Source organism: Equus przewalskii, chromosome 9 (genome assembly GCF_037783145.1).
Source record: "Equus przewalskii isolate Varuska chromosome 9, EquPr2, whole genome shotgun sequence".
Lineage (NCBI taxonomy): Eukaryota > Metazoa > Chordata > Mammalia > Perissodactyla > Equidae > Equus > Equus przewalskii.
Genome location: NC_091839.1, coordinates 22,131,537 through 22,157,170, shown reverse-complemented (window position 1 = coordinate 22,157,170; position 25,634 = coordinate 22,131,537). Strand labels below are relative to the sequence as shown.

The 25,634-nt window shown below is 37.2% G+C and overlaps 1 protein-coding gene and 1 long non-coding RNA gene across 2 annotated transcripts in view; both read right to left on the bottom strand.

Moving 5' to 3' along the window:
- Nucleotides 1-25,634, bottom strand: part of ZNF845 (zinc finger protein 845) — a 132,156-nt gene that overhangs the window by 63,155 nt on the left and 43,367 nt on the right. The window contains 1 exon segment of the mRNA XM_070558353.1: nucleotides 16,261-16,264. Within this exon segment, the coding sequence (XP_070414454.1) occupies nucleotides 16,261-16,264 (4 nt within the window).
- LOC139073559 (uncharacterized) lies at nucleotides 21,770-25,215 on the bottom strand. The gene is made up of 3 exons (XR_011522442.1): nucleotides 25,000-25,215; nucleotides 23,751-24,695; nucleotides 21,770-22,243 (listed from the first exon to the last, which is right to left on the bottom strand). It is a non-coding gene; the product is annotated as an uncharacterized lncRNA (long non-coding RNA).

Sequence of the window (25,634 nt, the reverse complement as noted above, 5' to 3'; positions counted from 1 at the left end):
AAATGAAAAATTAGACCAGATGGACTTAAGATATATATATAGAACACTTCATCCAAAAACAGCAGGTTACACATTCTTCTCAAGTGCACATGGAACATTCTCAAGGATTGACCATATTTTGGGAAACAAAGCAAACATCAATAAATACAAGAGAGTTGAAATAATATCAAGCATCTTTTCTGATCATAATGCTATTAAACTAGAAATCAACTACAAGAAAAAAGCAGAGAAAGGGGCAAAAATGTGGAGACTAAACAACACGCTTCTGAACAAACAATGGATCATTGAAGAAATTAAAGAAGAAATCAAATATTATCTGGAGACAAATGAAAATGAGAACACGACATACCAAACCATTTGGGATGCAGCAAAAGCAGTCCTAAGAGGGAAATTCATCGCAATACAGGCTCACCTCACTAAACAAGAAAAAGCTCACATAAGCAACCTCAAACGACACCTAACAGAACTAGAAAAAGAAGAACAAACAAAGCCCAGAGTCAGTAGAAGGAGGGAAATAATAAAAATAAGAGCAGAAATAAACAATATTGAAACAAAAAAGACAATAGAAAGGATCAATGCAACAAAGAGTTGGTTCTTCGAAAGAATTAACAAAATTGACAAACCCTTAGCCAGACTCACCAAGAAAAGAAGAGAGAAATCGCAAATAAATAAAATTAGGAATGAGAGAGGAGAAATCACAACAGATACCAATGAAATACAAGAGATCATAAGAGAATACTATGAAAAACTATATGCCAACAAATTGAACAACCTGGAAGAAATGGACAAATTCCTAGACTCCTGCAATCTCCCCAAACTGAATCAGGAAGAAATGGAGAATCTGAATAGGCCAATCACAAGTAAGGAAATAGAAACGGTAATCAAAAACCTCCCCAAAAATAAGAGTCCAGGACCAGACGGCTTCTCTGGAGAATTCTACCAAACATTCAAAGAAGACTTAATACCTATTCTTCTCAAACTGTTCCAGAAAATTGAGAAAGATGGAGTACTCCCTAACACATTCTATGAAGCCAACATCACTCTGATCCCCAAACCTGACAAGGACAACACAAAGAAGGAGAACTACAGGCCGATATCACTGATGAACATAGATGCAAAAATCCTCAACAAAATTTTGGCAAACCGAATACAGCAATACATCAAAAAGATTATACACCATGATCAAGTGGGATTTATACCAGGGACACAGGGATGGTTCAACATCCGCAAGTCAATCAACGTGATACACTACATCAACAAAATGAAAAACAAAAACCACATGATCATCTCAATAGATGCAGAGAAAGCATTCTACAAGATCCAACACCCATTTATGATAAAAACCCTCAATAAAATGGGTATAGAAGGAAAGTACCTCAACATAATAAAGGCCATATATGACAGACCCACAGCCAACATCATACTCAATGGACAAAAACTGAAAGCCACCCCTCTGAGGACAGGAACAAGACAAGGGTGCCCACTTTCACCACTCCTATTCAACATAGTACTGGAGGTGCTGGCCAGAGCAATTCGGCAGGAAAAAGAAATAAAAGAAATCCAAATAGGTAACGAAGAAGTAAAACTCTAGCTGTTTGCAGACAACATGATCTTATATATAGAAAACCCCAAAGAATCCATAGAAAAACTATTAGAAATAATCAACAACTACAGCAAAGTAGCAGGGTATAAAATTAACGTGCATAAATCAGTAGCATTTCTATACACTAACAATGAACTAACAGAAAAAGAACTCAAGAACTCAATCTCATTCACAATCGCAACGAAAAGAATAAAATACCTTGGGATAAACTTAACCAAGGAAGTGAAGGATCTATACAATGAAAACTACAAGACTTTTTTGAAAGAAATTGACGATGACATAAAGAGATGGAAAGACATTCCATGCACATGGATTGGAAGAATAAACATAGTTAAAATGTCCATACTACCTAAAGCAATCTACAGATTCAATGCTATCCCAATCAGAATCCCAAGAACATTCTTCACAGAAATTGAACAAACAATCCTAAAATTCATATGGGGCAACAAAAGACCGCGAATTGCTAAAGCAATCCTGAGCAAGAAAAACAAAGCCGGCAGAATCACAATCCCTGATTTCAAAACATACTACAAAGCTACAGTGATCAAAACAGCATGGTACTGGTACAAAAACAGGTCCACAGATCAATGGAACAGAATTGAAAGCCCAGAGATAAAACCACACATCTATGGACAGCTAATCTTCGACAAAGGAGCAGAGGGCCTACAATGGAGAAAAGAAAGTCTCTTCAACAAATGGTGCTGGGAAAACTGGACAGCCACATGCAAAAGATTGAAAATTGACCATTCTTTTTCACCACACACCAAAATAAACTCAAAATGGATCAAAGACCTAAAGATTAGGCCTGAGACAGTAAGTCTTTTGGAAGAGAATATAGGCAGTACACTCTTTGACATCAGTTTCAAAAGAATCTTTTCGGACACTATAACTCCTCAGTTGAGGGAAACAATAGAAAGAATAAACAAATGGGACTTCATCAGACTAAAGAGCTTCTTCAAGGCAAGGGAAAACAGGATTGAAACAAAAAAACAGCTCACTAATTGGGAAAAAATACTTACAAGCCACTTATCCGACAAAGGGTTAATCTCCATAATATACAAAGAACTCACACTGCTTAACAACAAAAAAACAAACAACCCGATCAAAAAATGGGCAGAGGACATGAACAGACATTTCTCAAAAGAAGATATGAATATGGCCAAGAGACACATGAAAAGATGTTCATCATCGCTAATCATCAGGGAAATGCAAATCAAAACTACACTAAGATATCACCTTACACCCGTTAGATTGGCAAAAACATCCAAAACCAAGAGCGACAAATGTTGGAGAGGTTGTGGAGAAAAAGGAACCCTCATACACTGTTGGTGGGAATGCAAACTGGTACAGCCACTATGGAAAACAGTATGGAGATTTCTCAGAAAGTTAAAAATAGAAATACCCTATGACCCAGCCATCCCATTACTGGGTATCTATCCTAAGAACCTGAAATCAGAAATCTCAAGAGTCCGTTGCACCCCTATGTTCATCGCAGCATTATTTACAATAGCCAAGACGTGGAACCAACCTACATGCCCAGAAATTGATGATTGGATAAAGAAGATGTGGTATATATACACAATGGAATACTACTCAGCCATAAAAAAAGACGAAATTGGCCCATTCACAACAACGTGGATGGACCTCAAGGGTATTATGTTAAGCGAAATAAGCCAGTCAGAGAAAGACGAACTCTATATGACTCCACTCATAGGTGGAAGTTAGTATATTGATAAGGAGATCTGATCGGTGGTTACCAGGGAAAAGGGGGGTGGGGGGAGGGCACAAAGGGGGAAGTGGTGTACCCACAACATGACTAACAAAAATGTACAACTGAAATCTCACAAGGTTGTAATCTATCATAACATTAATAAAAAAAAAATAGAGCTACCAAATGATCCAGCTTTTCCAGTGCTGTTTATTTACCCAAAGAACATGAAAACATGAATGCATAAAGAGACATGCTCCCCTATGCTCAATGCAGCATTATTCACAATAGCCAAGACTTGGAAGCAACTTAAGTACCCATTAATGGATGAACAGATACAGAAGATGTGGTATACATACACAATGGAACAGTACTCAGCCATAAGAAATGAGGGAATCCGGCCATTTGTGACGACATAGATGGACCTTGAGGGTATTATGCTAAGTGAAATTAGTCACAGGGAGAAAGTGAAATACCATATGATCTCTCATAAGTAGAAGATAAAAATGATGACAAACAAACACACACAAACAGAGATTGGATTGGTGGTCACCAGAGGGGAAGTGGGGAGTGATGATGGTGAAAAGGATGGTTAGGCACATGTGTTGTAATGGTTTATAATTATCTTTGGGTGGTGAACATGTAAGCTACACAGAAGCTGAAATATATAATGATGTATATCTGACATTTGTATAATGTTATAAACCCGTGTTACCACAATGAAAAAAGAAACTGGAGAAAAATTAAAAACGAAGTAAAAATTTAAAAGAAGAAATTGGAACACTTACGCACCAATGGAGGAAATATAAAATAGTACAACCACTATGAAGAACGGTACAGAGGTTTCTCAAAAAATTAAAAATAGAATGAACATATGATCCAGCCATCCCACTTCTTGGCATAAATTCAAAAGAATTCAAAAGAAGATCTGCAAGAGATATTTGCACACCCATGGACATTGTAGCAGTAATCACAAAAGCCAATAATAGTTGGAAGCAACCCAAATGTCCATGAATAGATTAATAGATAAAGAAAATGTAGCATACACATACAATGAATTACTATGCATTCTTAAGAAAGAAAAAGACCTTTCTCATGATGCAACATGAATAAATCTTGAGGACAGTATGTTAAGTGAAATACATGATTCACAAAGCGAATGAAACCATATAACTCCAGTTCTGTGAGTAAACTTATGTAGTGATCCTCATAGAAAAAATAAAAAATGCGGAATGGTACTTTCCAGGTGCTTGTGCGAGAGGGAACAAGAAAGTGATTGCTTAGTGGTTAATAAGTCTGTTTTGCAAGATGAAAATTTCCAGAGATCAGTGGCAAAACAATGTGAATATAATTAACAGTCCTGTGCTGTACAGTTAAAAATTATTATGATGCTAAATTTTATTGTTGTATTTTTACCACAATTCAAAAATAATACTATCTATACTATCTAAAAGAGATGGACTTACAAAGCTTTTCAAAAATTACCTTTAATTCGAAAAGTTTCTCTCACACAAAGAGAATATGAATTCAATGATAAAGTGGTGTGAAATCAAGACTACTTTCTAAGGCAGGATAAAAGAACCACTGATCAATAACCAAGAAAAGAAATAAACAAGATTAAAAAATAAACAATATAAATCATTAACAAAGTAGGGGTAATAATTGTACAGATAAACCCTGACTCAATTATATTGGCAAAAGACATATAGTTGATTCATATTTGAATTAAACTCCACATAGTCTTAAGCCTACTGAAATAACTACAGGCACATGTAAGCACAGAGAAAAACGCAAAATGAGGCAAAAGGATACATTGCAAGAAAGGGAGCAGGAAAAACCCCAGAAAAAGAACTAAATGAAATAGAAATAAACAATTTACCTGACAAAGAGTTACAAGAAAAAGTCATAAGGATCCTCACTGATCTTGGGAGGAGACAGGATGAACACAGTGAGAATATCAACAAAGCATTGGGAAATATAAAAAAGAACCAGTCAGAAATGAAGCCTACAATGCTGGAAACGAAAAATTGACTAGAGGGACTGAATAGCAGAGCTGATGATACAGAAGAACAGATTAGCCAGCTGGATGATAGACTAGATGAAATCACCCAAGCTGAACAGATAAAAGAAAAAGAATTAAAAGGATGAGAATAGTCTAAGGGACCTCTGGGACAGCATTAAGCATACGAACATTTCTATTAATCCTGCCCCGAAAGGAAGAGAGGGAGACATGGGGGCAGAGAATCTATTTGAAGAAATAATAACTGAACAGTTTCCCAACCTAAGGAAGGAAACAGACATCCAAATACAGGAAGTACAGAGAGTACCGAACAAGATAAACCAAAACAGACCTACACTAAGACACATTATTATTAAAATGTCCAAATTTAAATATAAGGAGATACTGCTAAAAGCAGCAAGAGAAAGGCAACAAGTGCCACATAAAAGAAACCCCATAAGGCTATGAGCTGACTTCTCAGCAGAAACCTTACAGACTAGATGGGAGTGGCATAATAGATTTAAAGGGCTGAAAGGAAAAAACCTACAGCCAAGAATACTCTAGCTGGCAAAGTTACCATTCAGAATGGAAGGAGAGAGAAAGAGTTTCCCAGACAAACAAAACTTAAAGGAGATTATCACCCACAAACCAGTTTTACTACATGCTAAAGGGACTTATTTAAGTGGGGAAGAGAAGACCACAAATAGGAATAAGAAAATTATCAAAAAGAAAAGGCCATAAAAATCACTGGCAAAGGCAAAAGTAAATTCAAAGTAGCAGATCAACCACCTATGAAGATAATATGAAGATCAAAAGACAAAAGTACTAAAATTACATATTTCAGTAATCAGACAGTAATGGATACAAACAAAATAAAACCTTAGATATGATACCAAAAACATAAAATGTGTGAGGAGCAGAGTAAAAGAGTAGAGCTTTTAGAAAGAGGTCAAATGAAAGAGAACATCAACTTGCTCTAGATTGCTATGTACATAGATTATTATAGATGAACGTCATGGTAATCACAAACCAGAAGCCCATAATAAACACACAAGTAATTAAGAGAAAGAAACCCAAACATAATACTAAAGAAAGCCATCAAACCACAAAGGAAGAGAGCAAGAGAAGAAGAAAGCGACAGAGAAGAGCTACTAAAACAGACAAAAGGAACAAAATGGCAATAGGTACAAACTTATCAAAAGCTACTTTAAATCTCAGTGGACTAAAACCTCCAATGAAAAGGCATATGGTGGCAGGTTGGATTAAAAAAAGAAGCCCTATATATGTGCTGCATACAAGAAACACACTCCAGACTTAAAAATACTCACAAACTGGAAGTGAAGGGATGGAAAAAGATACTCCATGCACATGGACATGAAAAGAAAGCTGATGTAGCCATAGTTTTCTCAGACAAAATAGACTTTAAAACAAAAACTGTCACATGAGACGACAAGGGCACTACATAACGATAAAGGGTACAATCCAACAAGAGGATATAACACTTGTAAAGAACTATGCACACACCATAGGAGCACCAAAATATATAAAGCAATTATTAACAGACATTAAAGGAGAAACAGATTGCAACAGCATAATAGTAGGGGACTTTAACACTCCAACTATACCAATGGGTAGATCATCCAAACAGAAGATCAATAAGGAAACATTGGCCTGAAATGACACATTAGACCAGATGGACTCAGTGGGTATATATAGAACGTTCCATCCTAAAACTGCAGAATACACATTCTTTTCAAATGCACAGGCAGCATTCTCCAGGATTGATCACACATTAGGCCACAAAAGAAGTCTCAATAAATTGAACAGGATTGAAATAATACCAGTATGTTTTCTAACCACAGAATTATGATAGTAGAAATCAACTACAGGAAGAGAATCAGAAAAGCCACAACTATGTTAAGATTAAACAAAACATTACCGAACAATGATTGAGTCAATGAAGAAATCAAAAAAATTCCTAGAGACCAATGAAAATGAAAATAGGACATGCCAAAATCTATGGGATATAGCAAAAGATGGTTCTAACAGGGACATTTATAGCAATACAGCCGTACGTCAACAAACAAGAAAAATCCCAAATAAACAATGTAACAGTGCATATAAAGGAACTGGAAAAATCAGAATAAACGAAGCCCAAAATCAGTAGAAGGAAGGAAATAATAAAAACTTGAGTAGAAATAAGGGAAATGCAGACTAAAAAAACAATGGAAAAAATTTATTGAAACCAAGAGGTAATTCTTTGAAAAGATATAAAAATTGACAAATCTTTAGCTATACTGACCAAGAAAGAAAGAGAGAAGTCTGAAAATCAGAAATTAAAGAGGCAAAATTAAAATGGACACCCCAGAAATACAAAAGAGAATACTATGAAAACCTATATGCCAACAAATTGGATAATCTGGAAGAAATGGGTAAATGCTTAGAATTATATGACCTCCCAAACCTAAATGAAGAAGAAATACAGAATTTGAACAGACAAGTCACCAGTAAGAAGATTAAACTGGAATCAAAAACTTCCCACAAAATGAAAGTCCTGAACCAGACAGTGTGACAGGTGAATTCTATCAAACATTCAAATAAGACTTAATACCTATCCTTTTGAAACTCTTCCAAAAAAGCAGAGGAGCTGAAGCTTCCTAACTCATTATACAAAGCCAATAATACCCTGATACCAAAACTGGACAAGGATGACACAAAAAAAAGCAGATCACATGCCAATATCACTGATGAACATTGATGCAAAAATCCTCAACAAAATACTAGCAAATCGAATACAACAATACATTACAAAGATCATACATCATGATCAAGTGGGATTCATTCCAGGAATGCAGGGATGGTTCAACACCTGAAAATCAATCAACGTGATACACCACACTAACAAAATGAAGAATAAAAATCACATGATCATCTCCATCGAAGCAGAGAAAGCATTTGACAAGATGGAGCATCCATTTATGATAAAAACTCTGAATAATATAGGTATAGAAGGAATGTACTCAACATACGAAAAGCCATATATGACAATCCTACAGGTAATATCATATTCAATGGAGAAAAACTGAAAGCTATTTCTCTAAGATCTGGCACCAAAAAAGGATGCCCACTTTCTCCACTCTTATTTAACATAGTATTGGAAGTCTTAGACAGAGCAATCAGGCAAGAAAAAGAAATAAAAGGGATCCAAATTAGAAAGAAAGAAGTGAAACTGTCACTATTTGCAGATGACATGATTTTATGCATAGAAAACCTTAAAGAATCCATGGAACAACTTTTAGAAGTAATAAACAAATATGTTCAAGTTGCAGGATACAAAATCAACATGGAAAAATCAGTTCAATTTCTAAACACTAACAACGACGTAGCAGAAAGAGGAATTAAGAATACCATCCCATTTACACTTGCAACAAAAAGAATACAAAATCTAGTATGAATTTAACCAAAGAGGTGAAAGATGTGTACACTGAAAAACTTAAAACATTGTTGAAAGAGACACAAAGTAATGGAAAGATATTCTGTGCTCTTGAAGGGGAAGAAATAACATAGTTAAAATTTCCATACTTCCTAAAGCAATCTACAGATTCCTGCATTCCCTATCAAAGATCCAACAACATTTTTCACAGAAATAGAACAAAGAATCCAAGAGTTTATATGGAAAAACAAAAGACACCAAATAGCCAAAGAAATCCTGAGAAAAGAGAACCAAGCTGGAGGTGTCAAACTCCCAATTTCAAAATCTACTACAAAGCTATATTAACAAAACAGCATGGTACTGGTACAAAAATAGGCACACAGCCCAATGGATGAGAACTGAGAACCCAGAAATAAACCCACACATCTATGGACAGCTAATTTTTGACAAGGGAGCCAAGAACGTACAATGAAGAAAGGAAATACTCTAGGTAAACGGTGTTGGGAAAACTGGACAGCCTCATGAAAAAGAAGAAAAGTAGACCACTATCTTGCACCATACACATAAATTAACTCAAAATGGATTAAGGACCTCAACATAAGACCTGGAACCATTAAACTCCTGGAAGAAAACATGAGCAGTATGCTCCTCAGCGCTAGTCTTAGCAGCATATTTTCAGTACCGTGTCTGACCAGGAAAGGGAAATAACAGAAAAAAGAAAAGAATGGGACTATGTCAAACTAAAAACGTTCTGCATAGCAAAGGAAAACATCAACAAAACAAAAAGACAACCTAACAATTGGGAGAAGATATTTGCAAACCATATATGTGATAAGAGGTTTATATCGAAAACACACAAAGAACTCATACATATCAAAAACAAAAATACTAACAACCCAATTAAAGAATGGGAAAAAGATTTAAAGAGACATTTTTCCAAAGAAGATAAACATATGGCCAAGAGGCACATGAAAAGATGTTCAGCATATTTAACTATCAGGGAAATGCAAACCAAAACTACCATGAGATATCACCTCTCTCCTATCAGAAAGGTATAATTAACAAGGCAGGAAACAACAAGTGTTGGAGAGGATGTGGAGAGAAGAGAACCCTCCTACACTGCTGGTTGGGGTGCAAACTGGTGCAGCCACTATGGAAAGCAGTATGGAGATTCCTGAAAAAATTGAGAATAGAGCAACCATGTGATCCAGATAATCAACTGCTAGGTATTTATCTAAAGCATAAAGATACATGCACGCCTATGATCATCTCAGCATTATTCACAAAAGTCAAGACCTGGAAGCAACCTAGGTGCCCATCAAGGGATGAATGGATAAAGAAGATGTGGTATATATACACAATGGAATACTACTCAGCCATGAGAAATGATGTAATGCGGCTATTTGTGATAACGTGAATGGACCTTGAGGATATTACGCTAAGTGAAATAAGTTAGAGGGACAAAGTGAAATACCTTATGATCTCACACATAAGTAGAAGAGACAAACAATGACAAACAAACACACAGAAGCACAGATTGGATTGGTGGTTCCCAGTGGGGAAGCAGGGGGAGAGGAGGGCAAATGGGGTGATTAGGTCCATGTGTGTGGTGATGAATTGTAATTAGTCTTTGGGTGGTGAACATGTTGTAATCTAAAGAGAAATTGAAATATATAATAATGTATCCCTGAAATTTATATAGTGTTATAAACTAATGTTATCACAATGAAATGAAGGAAGAGAAAAAAACAAGAAACAAACTGGAGAAAAGAAAAAAGAAAAGAAAAACAAAAGAAATTGGAACACTTAAGCACCAATGGAGGAAATATAAAATGGTGCCACCACTGTGAAGAAGAGTATGGTGCTTTCTCAAAAACTTCAAAATAGAATGAACATATGATCCAGCCATCCCACTTCTTGGCATAAATGCAAAAGAATTCACGAGAAGACCTGCAAGAGATATTTGCACACCCATGGACATGGTAGCATTAATCAGAAAAGCCAAAAATAGTTGGAAGCAACCAAAATGTCCATCAATAGATGAACAGATCAAGAAAATGTAGCATACACATACAATGGATTATTGTTCATTCTTAAAAAGGAAAAGATCTTTCACAAGATACAACATAGACAGACCTTGAGGACATTATCTTAAGTGAAATACATGACTCACAAAGAGAAGAAAACTATATAATTCCACTCATGTGAGTAATCTTATGTAGTCATCCTCACAGAAAAAATTAAAAAGGTGGAATAGTAGTTGCTGGTTGCTTGAAGGAGTAGAAACAAGAAAGTGATTGTTTAATGTTAATGGGTCTGTTTTGCAAGACCAAAATTTCCAGATATCAGTGGCAAAATAATGTGAATATAATAAATGTTATCGATATGTACAGTTAAAAATGAAGAGGGCAAATTTTATATTTTGTATTTTTACCACAATTAAAAATTTAAAAACATAATATCTAAAAGAGGTGGACTTACAAAGCTTTTCAAAAATTACCTTTAATTCAAAAAGCATTTCTCTCACGCAAAGAGAGTATAAATTCAACAATAAAATGATCTGAAATGAAGACTATTCCTTGACTACTTACTGAGGCAGAATACAAACCACCATTGATCAATAACCAAGAAAAGAAACAAATGAAACATCATGAACTAAGTAGGGATAACGACTGTGCAGACAACCCCAGACTCAGTTACATTGGCAAAATACATATGGCTGATTCAAATTTGAATTAAACTCCACATAGTCCTAAATGTCCTGAAATAACTGTCATTCAAGTTCAAAATATATAGATAAAAAAACAACTAATTTTGGGGAACATCTCATGAAAAAGGAGGCACATTGTTATGGAATTGCAAAACAAGAATAAGAAATTTTATCCTCCCCAATTCTGAATACAACATTAGGTGTATTATCTTAAAAGAGTCCTTATACATATTTATGATTTTCAACTGTGACTGTGCACCCATAAGGAGCAAGCATTTTGAATCGTTGCCATGTGCACAGAAAAATTTCACAGAAAATACATTGCAATCATTTGTAAAAATCTCTAATGGAAAATTTGAATGAATAAGCATTACTATGTCCCTAGAGGAATTTCTTATGACACTATTCTATTGCTGCTATTCTAATACAAAATTTAAGTGCTAAAATCCATCATTCCGGAAAAAAACCCTTCATTTCTAAGTAAAGGAACCAGATGAATGTTGTAAAATATACGTAATATCACTGATATAAAGTAAGCTTTCGGATTAAATTATGCCAGGATTCAGACACACATTGAGGAAAGTAGATGAAGAACCTATGGACTACGTTCTCCCTGATGTAAACTTAAAGTTATGAACCAAATATTTTCCTAAATATGGAATTCTCACCTATTAGTTTAGTCACCTCTAAAATGTGTACATTCAGGCACGTTATAAGAAAACTTTTGAATCTAAAATTATAGGTGAATTTCATATAGAACTAATCAGAAAGTGAAATCTTACAGGATACAATACTGGGAAGCTTTGCGCTAAACAAGAAGAAATGACAAAATTTTGCTTATTAAGAAACAAAATAAAATTTCAGACTTTACTAGGTGATGGGCAATGTTGTAAGCATTGTTGTAATTAATTTACTTAAAAATTATATGAGGTAAGTAAATGCATTAAACTATTTTATCTTTGAGAAATTGAGGCATATAGACTTGAAATTTCTAATGATACTTCATACAAAGAAAAAGAATATGTGGAAGCAAAATAGAGGATGTGTTTTTCCCAGTTTTAGTTAGGTGCTTTGAGATGTGACGAAATTACTGAGTCTGACCTTTGCAGGGGTCATGTTGAAGTCTCCATAGGGTTAGAAATTATAAAGCACAGAACACATGGGATCTGTGCCCAGTGCTCCTGGGATTTCTGCACCCAACCCCAATACCTCCACCACTTCCCTGACAAGCTTCTGACATAAAGTAAAACAGAACTTTCAAAAAGGCTTAACATAGCCTTCCTCAGAGACCTGTGCAGATTCTCCAAGGGCCCCAAAGCAATGAAGAGCAGCCACATCACGCAGTCCTTGAGTTCAAGGGGAGGACTTGGGCTCTCACTGCCAATGTGATAGATGACCACTGGAGCAGAAGGAGAATCATGTGAGTATTTAGGAGCATGATAAGAATTAGGCAGGAGATGTCCCTCTGTGACAGCAACAGAAATACACCTAGGATTCTCAAAAATCTTTTCCATTGAAGCAGAGGTTCCCAAACCACGCTTTAAGGTCTCGTCTCCTTTTTGAACTTTGCACCTTTCACCTGTGCCATCTGCCTCATCCATCCCCACCTACCTGGGTGGATGACTATTTTCTTCTCTCTCTTCACCACCCAGGGATCCTTCTTCTGCTCCAAAAAAGTGACCAGCTCTGGCTTAGAGGCAATTAGACCTGGTCATTAGAAAAAAGAAACATAGATTTGCTGGAGATTTTCCAATTTCCAATCCAGTATTGTGCTCAAGTGAGAAGGGAGGACACTGAAGAATACTAGAATATTCTGGAAAATAATTTCCCAAATTACATTTTTCTGACATCACCTTTACCACAGTACACAATATGTAAAATTTATTCCAATTTTCATATCCTGAGTTCTGCTTCCAAATACTTACTGAGTCAAAAATAAAGGTTGAAATCGGATTTCAAAATAAGAAAAACACTGCTTTCTAGCACTGAGTTTATATAGTTATCAATAACATAGATTGAAGAATGCAGGTCACCTCAAGAAAGGGGATGGTTAACATCATATTGAAACATCATGAAGCCTTTGTTTTATACACAAACAACCCCTCATTATTTTCCGTGAAACCAGTGGTGGAAGCTGTATTTCAGTCAGCCAAAGCTCAAAGGAAATACCCTACAAAGAAAGACATCAAAACTCTGAGAGTGGATTATGAATTCTGGATGGTCATTATCCTCACCCAGGAAGAGCAGGTTCCTGCAGTTCTCCAGCATTACGTCCCTGTACAAGGCCCTCTGAGCGGGGTCCAGGCATTCCCACTCCTCCTGCGAGAACTCTATGGCCACGTCCCTGAAGGTCAGCAGTTCCTGAAATGGAAAACGCGCACACACACACATTTATTACATGGCTTTGGGCAGAGTTCATAGCTTGACCCAATAGGAAATGAGAGAATAAGGATTCAATTCTGACTTAGGAGAGTGATCTGAAAAATGCAATTGATAGTTTTTAACAAAGTAATGTTGGATAATATGATTTCTAACTGTGAGCAAAGAGGATGACGTATGATCCACAAAGCCACTTTAGAGACTACACTCCTGTGGTAAATTATAAAATTAAGGCATCAGCACAGGCATTTGTATTTTTGAGTGCTGTATTTATATCACGTAGGATAAGTTGTGAATATTTCTCACATGGAACACTGATAGTGAGTTAGAAGTATACTTCTCAAATTTTGACTGTGCCTCAATGAACGGGAGTTTCTTTTTCTTCTTTTTTTTTTTTTTTGAGGAAGATCAGCTCTGAGCTAACATCTGCTGCCGATCCTCCTCTTTTTGCTGAGGAAGACTGGCCCTGAGCTAACATCCGTGCCCATCTTCCTCTACTTTATATGTGGGACACCTACCACAGCATGGCTTGATGAGCGGTGCCATGTCAGCACCCGGGATCTGAACCAGCGGACCCCGGGCTGCCAAAACGGAACGTGTGAACTCAACCGCTGTGCCACTGGGCCGGCCCCAACAGGAGATTTCTTAAAATGCAAATTCAGAATCCGGAGTTCTGGGATGTGACATAGGTTTCCTCATTTTTAATAATCTCATTTTTAACATTTGAGGGCAAAGTCGTTGTCACAAGGGCCACACATTGGAATAGCACAGAGGTAGAACAAGAAGCGAAGAATTTATGGATGACTTTGAACTGAAAGAGTGGTGGAAATTGTAGGTTCTGTTACCATAATAAGTGTGGCAACAACAAACCTTTTTGAAAATCTACAACGTGCTAGATATCGTTGTAGCAGTATGTTATGTATCATCACAAGAACCACATAAATAATCTTCGAACAATAATGTTCTTCTTTTTGGAGAACGTCTTGTCAACTATCCATTAAATGGTAGAGTCTGTCTGGGCTGTACTAAAATTTAATTTGAACTAGAATTTATTTCAACAAAACAGTCCAATGCACAGAGACAACTCTAATGTGTGTTTCCAGTGATTCTGTAACATAGAAGAGTAATAGAAACGTGTTAAAAAGGAAACAAAAAGAGGGGATCAAATAATGTGAGCATTTTATGCTCATGGGCACGCATACAAATGGGAACTACGGACACACTGAAAGTGATGGAGAAGAAAATCTTTGTTCAATGAAATCAAGATTATCCTCACTTGTATAAGTTCTATAAACCGATGTGTATTTTTTAAATGCATTAAGGAGACAACACAGAATGACACAAAGTAAGTTAGAGCTATTTTCGCTGTCTTATCACTCAGAATTTGCTTTTCATTTGTGTTGAGCTCTATTTTAGAAATTTAACACACTTGAACACAAATTACCATGATTCTTAAAATTTCTTTGAAAATAAAAACAGCTTATAAAGCAGAACACGTTTGTGACATGAATGTGAAATGAACTGGACTCCTAGAGAAGTGAGGTCTCATTGATTGTAACCTGTCCTTACAAAAGCAAGTGTCTTCAGTAACCAAAGGCGAGAGCTTTCTTTTTTCAAAGCTAACTGAGCTAAGAAGCTAAGAAGAGACACTAAGAAGAAAAGGGAGTTTACAGATTAAACGTCATGGTTTATGCACATCTCTTGAAAAACCCCTCCAAGATCCTTACTGATGATAAAGGGAAAATATAACTTTAATAAGGCAGAAATCTGGCAGAGAGAACCAAAACCAAGTGAAAATCAGGTGAAATGGGACAAACTGAAATCAGGTGACTGAAGCACACAGGACACATCATTACTGCTGTGATATTTTTGGCAAAAATAAGTAAGGAAATCATAATCTAAATTTGATTATGAAAAACCATCCCTTTTTTTTTGCAAATTTCAATCCACATGCAGCTCTCATGTTTTGTGACTCTAATAGTGCATTTAAATAGTAAGAGTTTCTAACCAATAGAGTAAATAATTCTCTTCTAATTACTCTTCTTTTTAAGAAGTTTGAGTTTTCCTGGGACACTAATGCCACCCTATTTAAAAGTGCGTTTTGTTAATACTGTTCTACAAAGCTTATGTTGCATCCATATAGAAACTAAAACCTACATTTTCCCCTCTTTCACTGATATCTGAGCATCTGAACCCACCCCAATAGGAATCTTGGGTATCAACACTTTCCCACATGGATCTGTTACAAAGAAATATTTTCCTTAGTTAAAAGTCATTAATTCATTGTGAGAATTCTTCATGCTATATAGGGAGTTTGGATGCAAAGTATGAAGAAACGGGAGAGGTAGAGAGTAGGGGAGAACAATTCTAAAGAGTAGACCTTGACTATCATAAGAAGAGAAGGAAAAACTAAGTAGTTGGAAACAACCTCCCTGGGCAGAAACAGCAGAAGTAGTGAACTGAAAGTCTGCAGGTTCTAAACGCATGGCATTTCAGGAGAAGTGGACACAGCCACTGGCCGGGGATAGGACATTTACCTGAGAACCTGCCATCTCGTCCTCTTCCTCCTCCTGCTCTGGATTGTCTTCTCAGCTGATATTATGTTGAGGAATCACATCTGTGTCTTGAAAATATGCCTTCAAGGGTAAGCGCAGCCCTTTCATCTGCTAGCTCCACACCCACAGCCAGAAGGGACTTGAAATGCTGAAAAGGCCACCCTTTCCCATCTTTGGACACAGGAGAAATTCAAGAAAAATTAGCTCCTACAGGTAGACTAAACTGTGAGGTTTTCTATCCTATCTTCACTTGCTCTTCTCCTCAAACTGATGTCCAAAAATTCTGCTACAGATAGGGAATATGGGCTGCACTGACCTCTGCTTCTAAATCCTTGTAGAGCAGACTCTTTTATCTCCCCTAGAACCGAATCCTGGGCTCAACTCTCACAAATACACACAGAAGACCTCATGCTTAATGCTGGCCTCACCTGCATCACTTAATTAAAACAATACTGATGCTCCCACCAAGGACAACAGACAGACCGTGGGGGAGGCCACAGGTGATGTTACTTCTTAAGACTCCACATGTGATCCTAATGGAGAACCAGATAGGAACCAAATGGCTAAGCATTTCTTCTTATGTTTTTAAGTGCATACAGATCCCTTAGGGATGAGGACCCTATTCTAAGAAGTTATGAATCTGCAGGTTTGCAGTGGGACCCATGCAATGGCATCATGAACAAGTTTCCTGCTGCTGGTGATGCTCCTCTCCAGACTGGTTTTCAGCAGCACTGAGCTAGAGATATCAACACAGCACACCTGAGACCTCTGAGTAGCGTGAGGGTTTGGGGCGGGAATCTACAAAAGCTACGGGCCACTTGGGTCAGATTCTTTGGGGCTGAGCTCTTCCAGGAATGGGCTTGGCCACATGCTTACCCAGTGCACTTGCCTGGGGTGTAGAAGGCCTGGTGGGGATCATGAGGTGGCATCAGGGTTGTGTGAGGAGTCTACCTTCAGTATTTTTCTGAAAGCTATCCTGAGTCCTCAGGCCCTTTTAGCCCACTCTCTTTCCGGGTGGCATGCAGATTCACAGGACGATCCAGCATGTGATGGGCCATCCCAGTTTTGTTTGAAATAGACCAAAATTAGCGATGGAGGACTGATTAGCAGTTTGTGGTGGGAATTGATAAAAACTTTTGAAAATTATGCCATAATTTCACATTTAATAATATGCAAAGTAATTCATGGTGTATGTTAAGTAGTACAGATAACTGAATTAACAGATCAGATTTTCTTCCTCTGTTGCTTGTCTGTGCATGTTCGTGTTTTATAAATTTTGGTGCCACAGTTTGTTCTTCACCCCCGAGCTCAGGTATTATATTTTCTTAATTGGGGAATTTATTTGGGTAATATGACAAATCAGATACAAAAGGACAGTAATATATAATAATCTTTTACATATTAATCAGAAACATATAAACAGTTTAATACAGTACTGCATTCTGAGCCAGGGGAAGGTAAGCCAATGAAATAAAACTGGAAGGAGAGAGAAATGAAGTGATACAGAATGGACATTCTGTGGTGAAATCAGGGCACTTTGGAACTTAGAATGGAGAAGCTGAGTTTGGGTGGCACATCTGACCACATGCAGCACACACGGCCCTCACTTTTCCCCGGCTATGCGGGACTTCTTGAGCCGACACACTTCCTCAGCAACAGAATTTTTGTTTTCCCCATTCCCCCTGAGTATAATGGTCCTCCACTGTTCTTCCATCCTCCATTGTTTGCCTCGATTATAATGCCCTGAAGTGTTTTTTTTTTTCATGTTAGACATCTTTAAAATAGTTGGATCCTTATGATTTATTTGCTTCTTTCTTTACTTGCTTTCTCTGTCTCCCACAGGCCTATGAGCTCAGGAAAAGCATGGATCTTCTCTCTCTTATTCACAGTATATACTCACATCAGAGCACAAATCTTTAAAGCACATTGACTAAGGTAAATCTTAAGAAAAACATATCATTTTTCAAATATTCTTTGAGAGCACTGAATCTTTTCAAACATCTCACATAAGTGTTTCATGTTCCATACCCCAAAGTATATTTCTAGAAACCTTTTTTAAAGAATATTTTCAGGTTCGCAGCAAAATTGAGAGTGCGGTACAGAGACATCTCGGATACTTCCTGCTCCCACACATGCACACCCTCCTCTGTTGTCAGCATCCCCCACCAGAGTGGTACCTCTGTTACCATTGATGACTCTACATTAACACGTCACAAATACTCCAAGTCCACAGTTTACCTTATGGTTGACTCTTAGGGATGTATATCCCATGGGTTTGAACAAATGGATAATGACATGTATCCATCATCATAGTGTCATAGATCATTTTCAGAGTCCTGAAAATCCCCTAGGCTCAGGCTATCCACTCCCCGTCCTCCACCAACCCCGGCAACCCAGATCTTTTTACTGTCTTATACATATGGCTTTACCAGAATATTATATAGTTGGAATCATACAACATAAAGACTTTCATGTTGGCTTCTTTCACTTAGTAATGTGCATATAAGGATTCTCCAAGTATTTTCATGGCTTGATAGCTCAACTTTTTTGTGCCAAATAGTACTCAGATTCTGGAATGTCTGAAATTTCCTGTGTACTTATGACCTCTGTACATGTCCTTAGTTGTTTTTTAATACATACCATAATACATACTGAGAATTTTTATCAAGAATGAGTTTTGTGTTTTACAAAAGTTACTTTTGCATCTTCTGATATGATCATATGATTTTTCTTCTTTAGGCTTTTGTGGTGGATATGACTATTTGATTTTAAGTGTTAAAACAGTCTTGCATCCCTGGGATAAATCTCACTTGGTCATGGTGTACAATCCTTTTAATACAATGGTGGATTTAATTTGCTAATATTTTGTTGAGAATTTTTGCATCTATGTTCCTTAGATATACTGGTCTGCAGTTTTCTTTATTAGTAATGTTTTTGTCTTGTCTAGGTTTGGATATTGTGGTTTTGGTGTCAGACATTGATTTGGGAATTCTCAGTCATTATTATTTCAAATATTTTCCATTCCTTTCTCTCTTTATTCTCCTTCTGGACTATCCGTTACACATAGGTCACTCATTTATTAGTTGTCCCAAAGTCCCTTGGATATTTCGTTCTGTTTCTTTTTTTTTCCAGCCCTATTTCTCTTTGTTTTTTAGCTTTGGAGGTTTCTATTGATATGTCTTCAAGCTTAGAGATATTTTTCCTGCAATTTCCAGTCTGCTGATAAGCCTATCAAGCACATTCTTCATTCTGTTACTTAATTTTTTTTTTATATCTCTAGCATTTCTTTTTGGGTCTTTATTAATATTTACATCTCTCTTCTTACATTGCCCATATTTTCTTGCATGCTCTTTATCCATCAGAGCTTTTAGCATATTAATCATAGTTGTCTTAAATTCCTGGATAAGAATTTTCCAACTTTTTAAGTTTTTCATCCCTTTTGATTACTAATTCCATAGTCACATTGTTTCTCTCTTCTTCTTTTTCTGCTATAAGCATTCAAGTGAAATCAGGCTGCCTCTTCAACATGACTTTTAGGCATTTCCCCAGCCAAAGATCCAATTACATTGCTTACTAGGTGTATCCTGCACAAAACACTAAGACAGGAGCACAATTCAGCAACGCTCTCTGCCACATTATAACAATGATCACCTTTTCTCAAGTTTCCGATAACATTTCTCATTTCTCTCTGAGACTGCACAAGAATGGCCTTTAGAGTCCATATTTCTACCCCATTCTGCTCATGACCACGTACATATTTTCTAAGCATGAGGTTCTCTCTACGGTCTCGTCTCTTCCTTCTGACTTCTCACCGGCATCACCCTTCACAGATCTTTCATGGTGATGTAGGACTTTTCCTCATGCACTTCCAAACACTTTCAGAGTCTATCCATTGTTCAGTTCCGCTGTTCAGTACCACTTCCACATTTTTATGTATCTTTACAAGTGTACCTGTACCTCTCAGTATCAATTTGTGACTTAGATTTTTGGGTGGCTGCTAAAATAAGCTATCAGAGACTGGGTAGTTTATAACGACAGATTTTATTTTCTCATCATGGCAGAGCCTGGGAAGTCCAAGATCAAGGCACCAGCAGATTGTGTCTGGTAAGAGCCCACTTCCTGGTTCATAGTCAGAGGCTCCTGGTTATGTACTCAAACAATGGATCAAACAAAGGAGCTCTATGGGGATACTTTTATGAGGCCACAATTTCAGTTTATAAGGTCCCCGCCCTCATGACCGAATCACCTTCCAAATGTCCCCACTCCTAATACTATCAATATGGGACTTAGGTTTCAACATATGAAAATTGGATGGACATAAATATTCAGACCATGGCAGGGAGCAAACAGAAGATTACTTTTACTTTACTGCTGGAAGATTTCAACATGTAAGTTTGCTTGCATCATCCCAATAAACCTTAATTGGTAAGCAGAACTTTCGATGTTTTCATGTTTTATGAGCTACCTTTACTGTCAGACATGTGATAACACTTCTGAAGTAGGGATACTAAGACCAAGCCTTTTGAATTGCCAACAAGAAGAACATCATCTACACGTCAAAACTTTGGACATCAAAAGATAGAGGCACTCAGCCTAAATCCTCGAGCACCCACCGCTGGCAGATGTCAGGAGAGTTGGTCTCACTGACACTCCTTTACCTGCAGTTCTCCCTGGTGGGGATAAGTCCCTCTAAAACTTATAAGGCAAGCAAGTACAGTATGTAACACATCATTTCTTACTAAAGATTTTGGAGGAGCAGAAACAACAGGATGTTGAGTTCACCCAAAGTGTTGTATCTTCATTGTGATGGTACATTCCTTTCCCAGTGTACAATATTCCCAAACACTATCCTTTATATGTGGGTTCTGTTTTCCAAGGGAACACCAAGGATTTTACCATCTGAAGGAGTCAGGTGCTCTAGCAATATTATACTATCCCCTGGCAAGTAGGTAGGAGAATTCAAGGGGCTGTGGGAGGATACCGTGTGGAGCTTCTTAACATAATAGAGAGAATTCATTCCCTTTTGGCTCTTCTTCCTAAGACTCCTGCTGCTTTTTTTCGTAGCTGTCAGCATTTAGAGAGTGAGTAAGATCAGGAGCTTCTCTCTTTTTGCCCATGAATGCAACCATGCCTAACCCTATAGACATTGATGCTTCCAGACTTTCCTGTACCTACTGTCCCCTCCATCCACGGCATCAGATAGAATAGTATGATGATGTGTGTACCTGTGCACAACATGCTATAAATGTTTCAGCTCTTCCCTTGCCCCAAATTTCCGAGAATTTATTTGGCTTTTTATTTAATGCTACTGAAGTCAGTGGATAAGCAGAAGGAGGGATCAGGACGCATCAAGGAAGAGAGTGACTGCACACAAAGTACCAGTGAGGTTCATTTCTGTTTAGTTCCAAGCAGCTTACAGACTATTTGCAGCTGAACTAATGACACTAAAAATGACATTGTTTGTGTAGTACAATATTTTATGCCATTGACTCTCTTTAAATATTCCTAATCTAGACAGAAGGATTCTGACCAATTCACAAAAGGGGATGGTTAAGGTCAAGATGAAACATCATGAAGATTTTCTCCTTTAAGCCAACCAACCTCCTTTATTTCCTTTAAAGCAGGGATAAGAAATTCACTCATGCACAGCAGAAACTCCGAAAAGACATTCTACAGATAAAACAATCTAAACCCTAAGCGTGGATTATAAATTCTGGAAGTTATCTTCCCCCAAGGAGACCAGGTTCCTGTAGATGTCTAACGTCATATCCCTGTACAGTTCCCGCTGAACAAGGTCCAGGTGTTTCCACACATTGTGACAAAAATCTATGGCAACATCCTGAGTGTCAACAGACCCTGAAATAAATAACAGCTTTGTCAAGTGGGTATGAACAGAGTTTATTATCTGACCAAAGGTGAAAACAGAGATTTAAGAGAACTGGTTTGGACTTAGGTGAGTGATCTGAAATAAACAATTACATAATTTTCAAATAACATAGACCCAGAAAACTACTATGGATAATACACTTTAGGGAAGACAAAACATGTGATTAAGTCATCAACACAGTCATATACAAATATATGTAAATACGTATATTTGAGAGTGATATACATCATATGTTGCATTTATATCTTGTGGGAAACTCATTGTGAGTTGAAAGTACATTTTTTTCTCAAAATTTAACGTGTACAATAATAATCCGGAGATCATGTTACAATGGAGATTCTAATTGAGGAGTTCTGGGATGGGACCGGAGTTTCTGCATTTCTGTGAAGCTCTCCCCTTATGCTAATCCTCAGGTCCAAGGGCCACATTTTTTAAGAGCAAACAGGCAGAACCCAAGGGGAAGAACTCCTGAAGGCTCTGAACTGAGAGTCTCACGGCAATTGTAGGTTCTCATCTAACAGCAACAATGACGGAACAATCCTTTCTGAGCATTTACTATATACTAAATATCATCCTATGAGTTTTTAATAAATTAATGCATAAAACCACACATAACATAATCCATGAGAGCAATAACCTTATTTACCTTTTATAAGAATATTGGCCCAATATTCAGTAAATGATAGAGCCTGGCATTTAACCTAGTTTCTCTGACCTAGAATTTATCTAAAAGGAAGACACACACAAGGTCCATATATAGAGACAATCCTAAAATAATCATCACAGCAGAATTTGCTACTGAGAAGAGTAATGGAAACAATTTAAGGAGCTACCACTCCAGTTTGATCTAATAAGTTTTACATTTTAAGCACACACCCATATATTGAAAAAGTAACTATACCTGTTAAAAGTGACACGGTGGAAAAAATTTAATGTTATTGAAATGAAGAAATATTTTCAACTGCAAAACCTTATAAATATATTTGTGGATGAAGTGTTTTATGTCTTTTAAAAACACTAAGAAGACAAACACACAATGACTAATAGAAGAGTTTTTGTTTGTGATTGTGTACTTCACTGACAATTTTTATTTCATCTATCATTTGTGTTGAGTTATATTTTATAATTTTAACACATTGGAACATATGTTAATTACAGGATTATTTTCTTCTTCCAAAAATAAGCAAAGTCATAATGAAGAGTATGTCTGACGTGACTGCAATAAAATGAAAACTTACAGAACTTAGGCTTAACTCATGTAGAACCTCCACACGCAAAAGCCAATACCTCTCATAAACAAGAGTAAGAACCTATATTTTTCAAAGCAAACTACAAGTAGCGACAAACTCATCACAAAGGGAGTTTCCAAATTAAATGCCATGGTTTATGCACGTCACTCACTAAATCTCCCCAAAACTTTTATTAATAATTGGAAAAAATATTAACGATATAGAGGAGAAATCTGGCAGAGAGTACCTGAACCAAGTGAATGAAGTTAACATCAGCTGCAACGGGAAAAATTGATATCAGGTGCCTGAAGCATGCCAAAGGACACATCACCACTCCTGTGTTATTGTTGGCCAACAAAAAAGAAAGTAAATCATAACTTGAATCTAACCATAAGAAAACAGCAGCTTATGAAAATCTTAAGCCATATATAGCTCCAGTGTCCCATAATCTTTAGTGTGTTTTAAATAGTAAGTCTCTTTAGCATTCTAGTGAGCAAGGCTCTCTTCCTTTTTCAGAAATTTCTCAGTAATTCTGGGCCACACAGTCATCTTGTGTATTTGTGCATTTTCTTAATCTGAGTCTACAACAGAGCTGATGGAGCATCCAGATAGGATGTGAACATAAGATGTTTCTCCTTCACTGATATCCAAGGTCTTGACCCCAAAGACAATGGGAATCTTGAACATTAATGCCTCTCCCTCTTCATCTGTCACACTGGGAACATTTTCAATGGATGCAGGGCATTAAGTCATGGTGAGAATTGTTCATGTCATATAGGAAGCCACAATGGTGAGAATGGAGAGAAGGATCTGGCATATAGGAAAGACGTATTCTAAGGAGCTAACCTTGATTGTCATAGAAGAAAATAGGAGAAAAAAGTACTTGAAAAATTTGTTAAGTAGGATCATCAGAAGGAGAGATTTAAGGTTTACAATTTCTAAATACATGTCATTTCAGGAGGAAAAGAGGATGCCACCCCTGACCTGGGCCATGACTCTTACCTGAGAAGCTGCCATTTTCTCCTCTTCTTTTTCCTGCTCTGGGTTTCTTTCTTGGACTATATTATGCTGGGAAATCACATCAGCACCTGGAGAATATATTCTCAAAAGCACCAGCAGAGGCTCTTCACCAGCTGTCGCCATATCCACAGCCGAAGGACCTTGAAATGCAGGAAGTCCGCACTCTCCTCTCCTTTGTTTCAAGAAAGATTCAGGAACAATGAGCTCCAACATGGTGACCAATGCGTGATTTCTCCTTCCGTGTCTTTGGGGACCCTCCCCTCCCACAGATGTCCACTAATTGTATTACAGCATGGGCAATGTGGGTTACACTGACTTGCTTCTACTAAACACACAGAAAGCAGACACTGTTTCCACCCCTTGGACCAAAGCCTGCACTCCACTCTCACAAATTACCGGGAAGCCCTCATGCTTAACCTTAGCCTCATTTAACAATCAGCTGGTGAACTTAATTAAAACAACAATGGTTCTCCTACCCAAATGGAATCTGGGAGGAAGGACACAGGTGATGATCATTCATAACTCCATATGTGATCCTAATGAGACCCCTGGGTTGAGAAACAGTTAATATAAGTCTTGCTTCTCCAGCTTCAATATGCATACAGAGCTGGGAAAAGATGAACAGTATATCACGATTATATAGTATTTGCACCATACAGACAAAAGAATGTCAATGACATTTAATATTGATAAAGTCAGCACTGTAATCTGTATGGCTTGTTTGCAATGGTGTTACTATTGTGCTACACTCTCATAGCTACCTGGCTGTGTTCTTTAAATAATCCATATATATGTATATAAAGATATATATATATGCATACAAAATTGTAAATACATACATATGTGTAGATTTGACTTGATTAATTTATGTTTGTGCTATTCTATTTTATGTAGATATTTATTATATAGACAAATATCACTTGTCAATGAAGATCCGAGTGTTAGCGGCTGGCCCCGTGCCCAGCGGTTAAGTTTATGTGATCCACTTTGGCGGCCTGGGGTTCACCGGATTGGATCCTGGGCATGGACCTACACACCACTCATCATGCCATGCTGTGGTAGCTTCCCACGTAGATGAACTAGAATTTCTTACAACCAGGATATACAACTA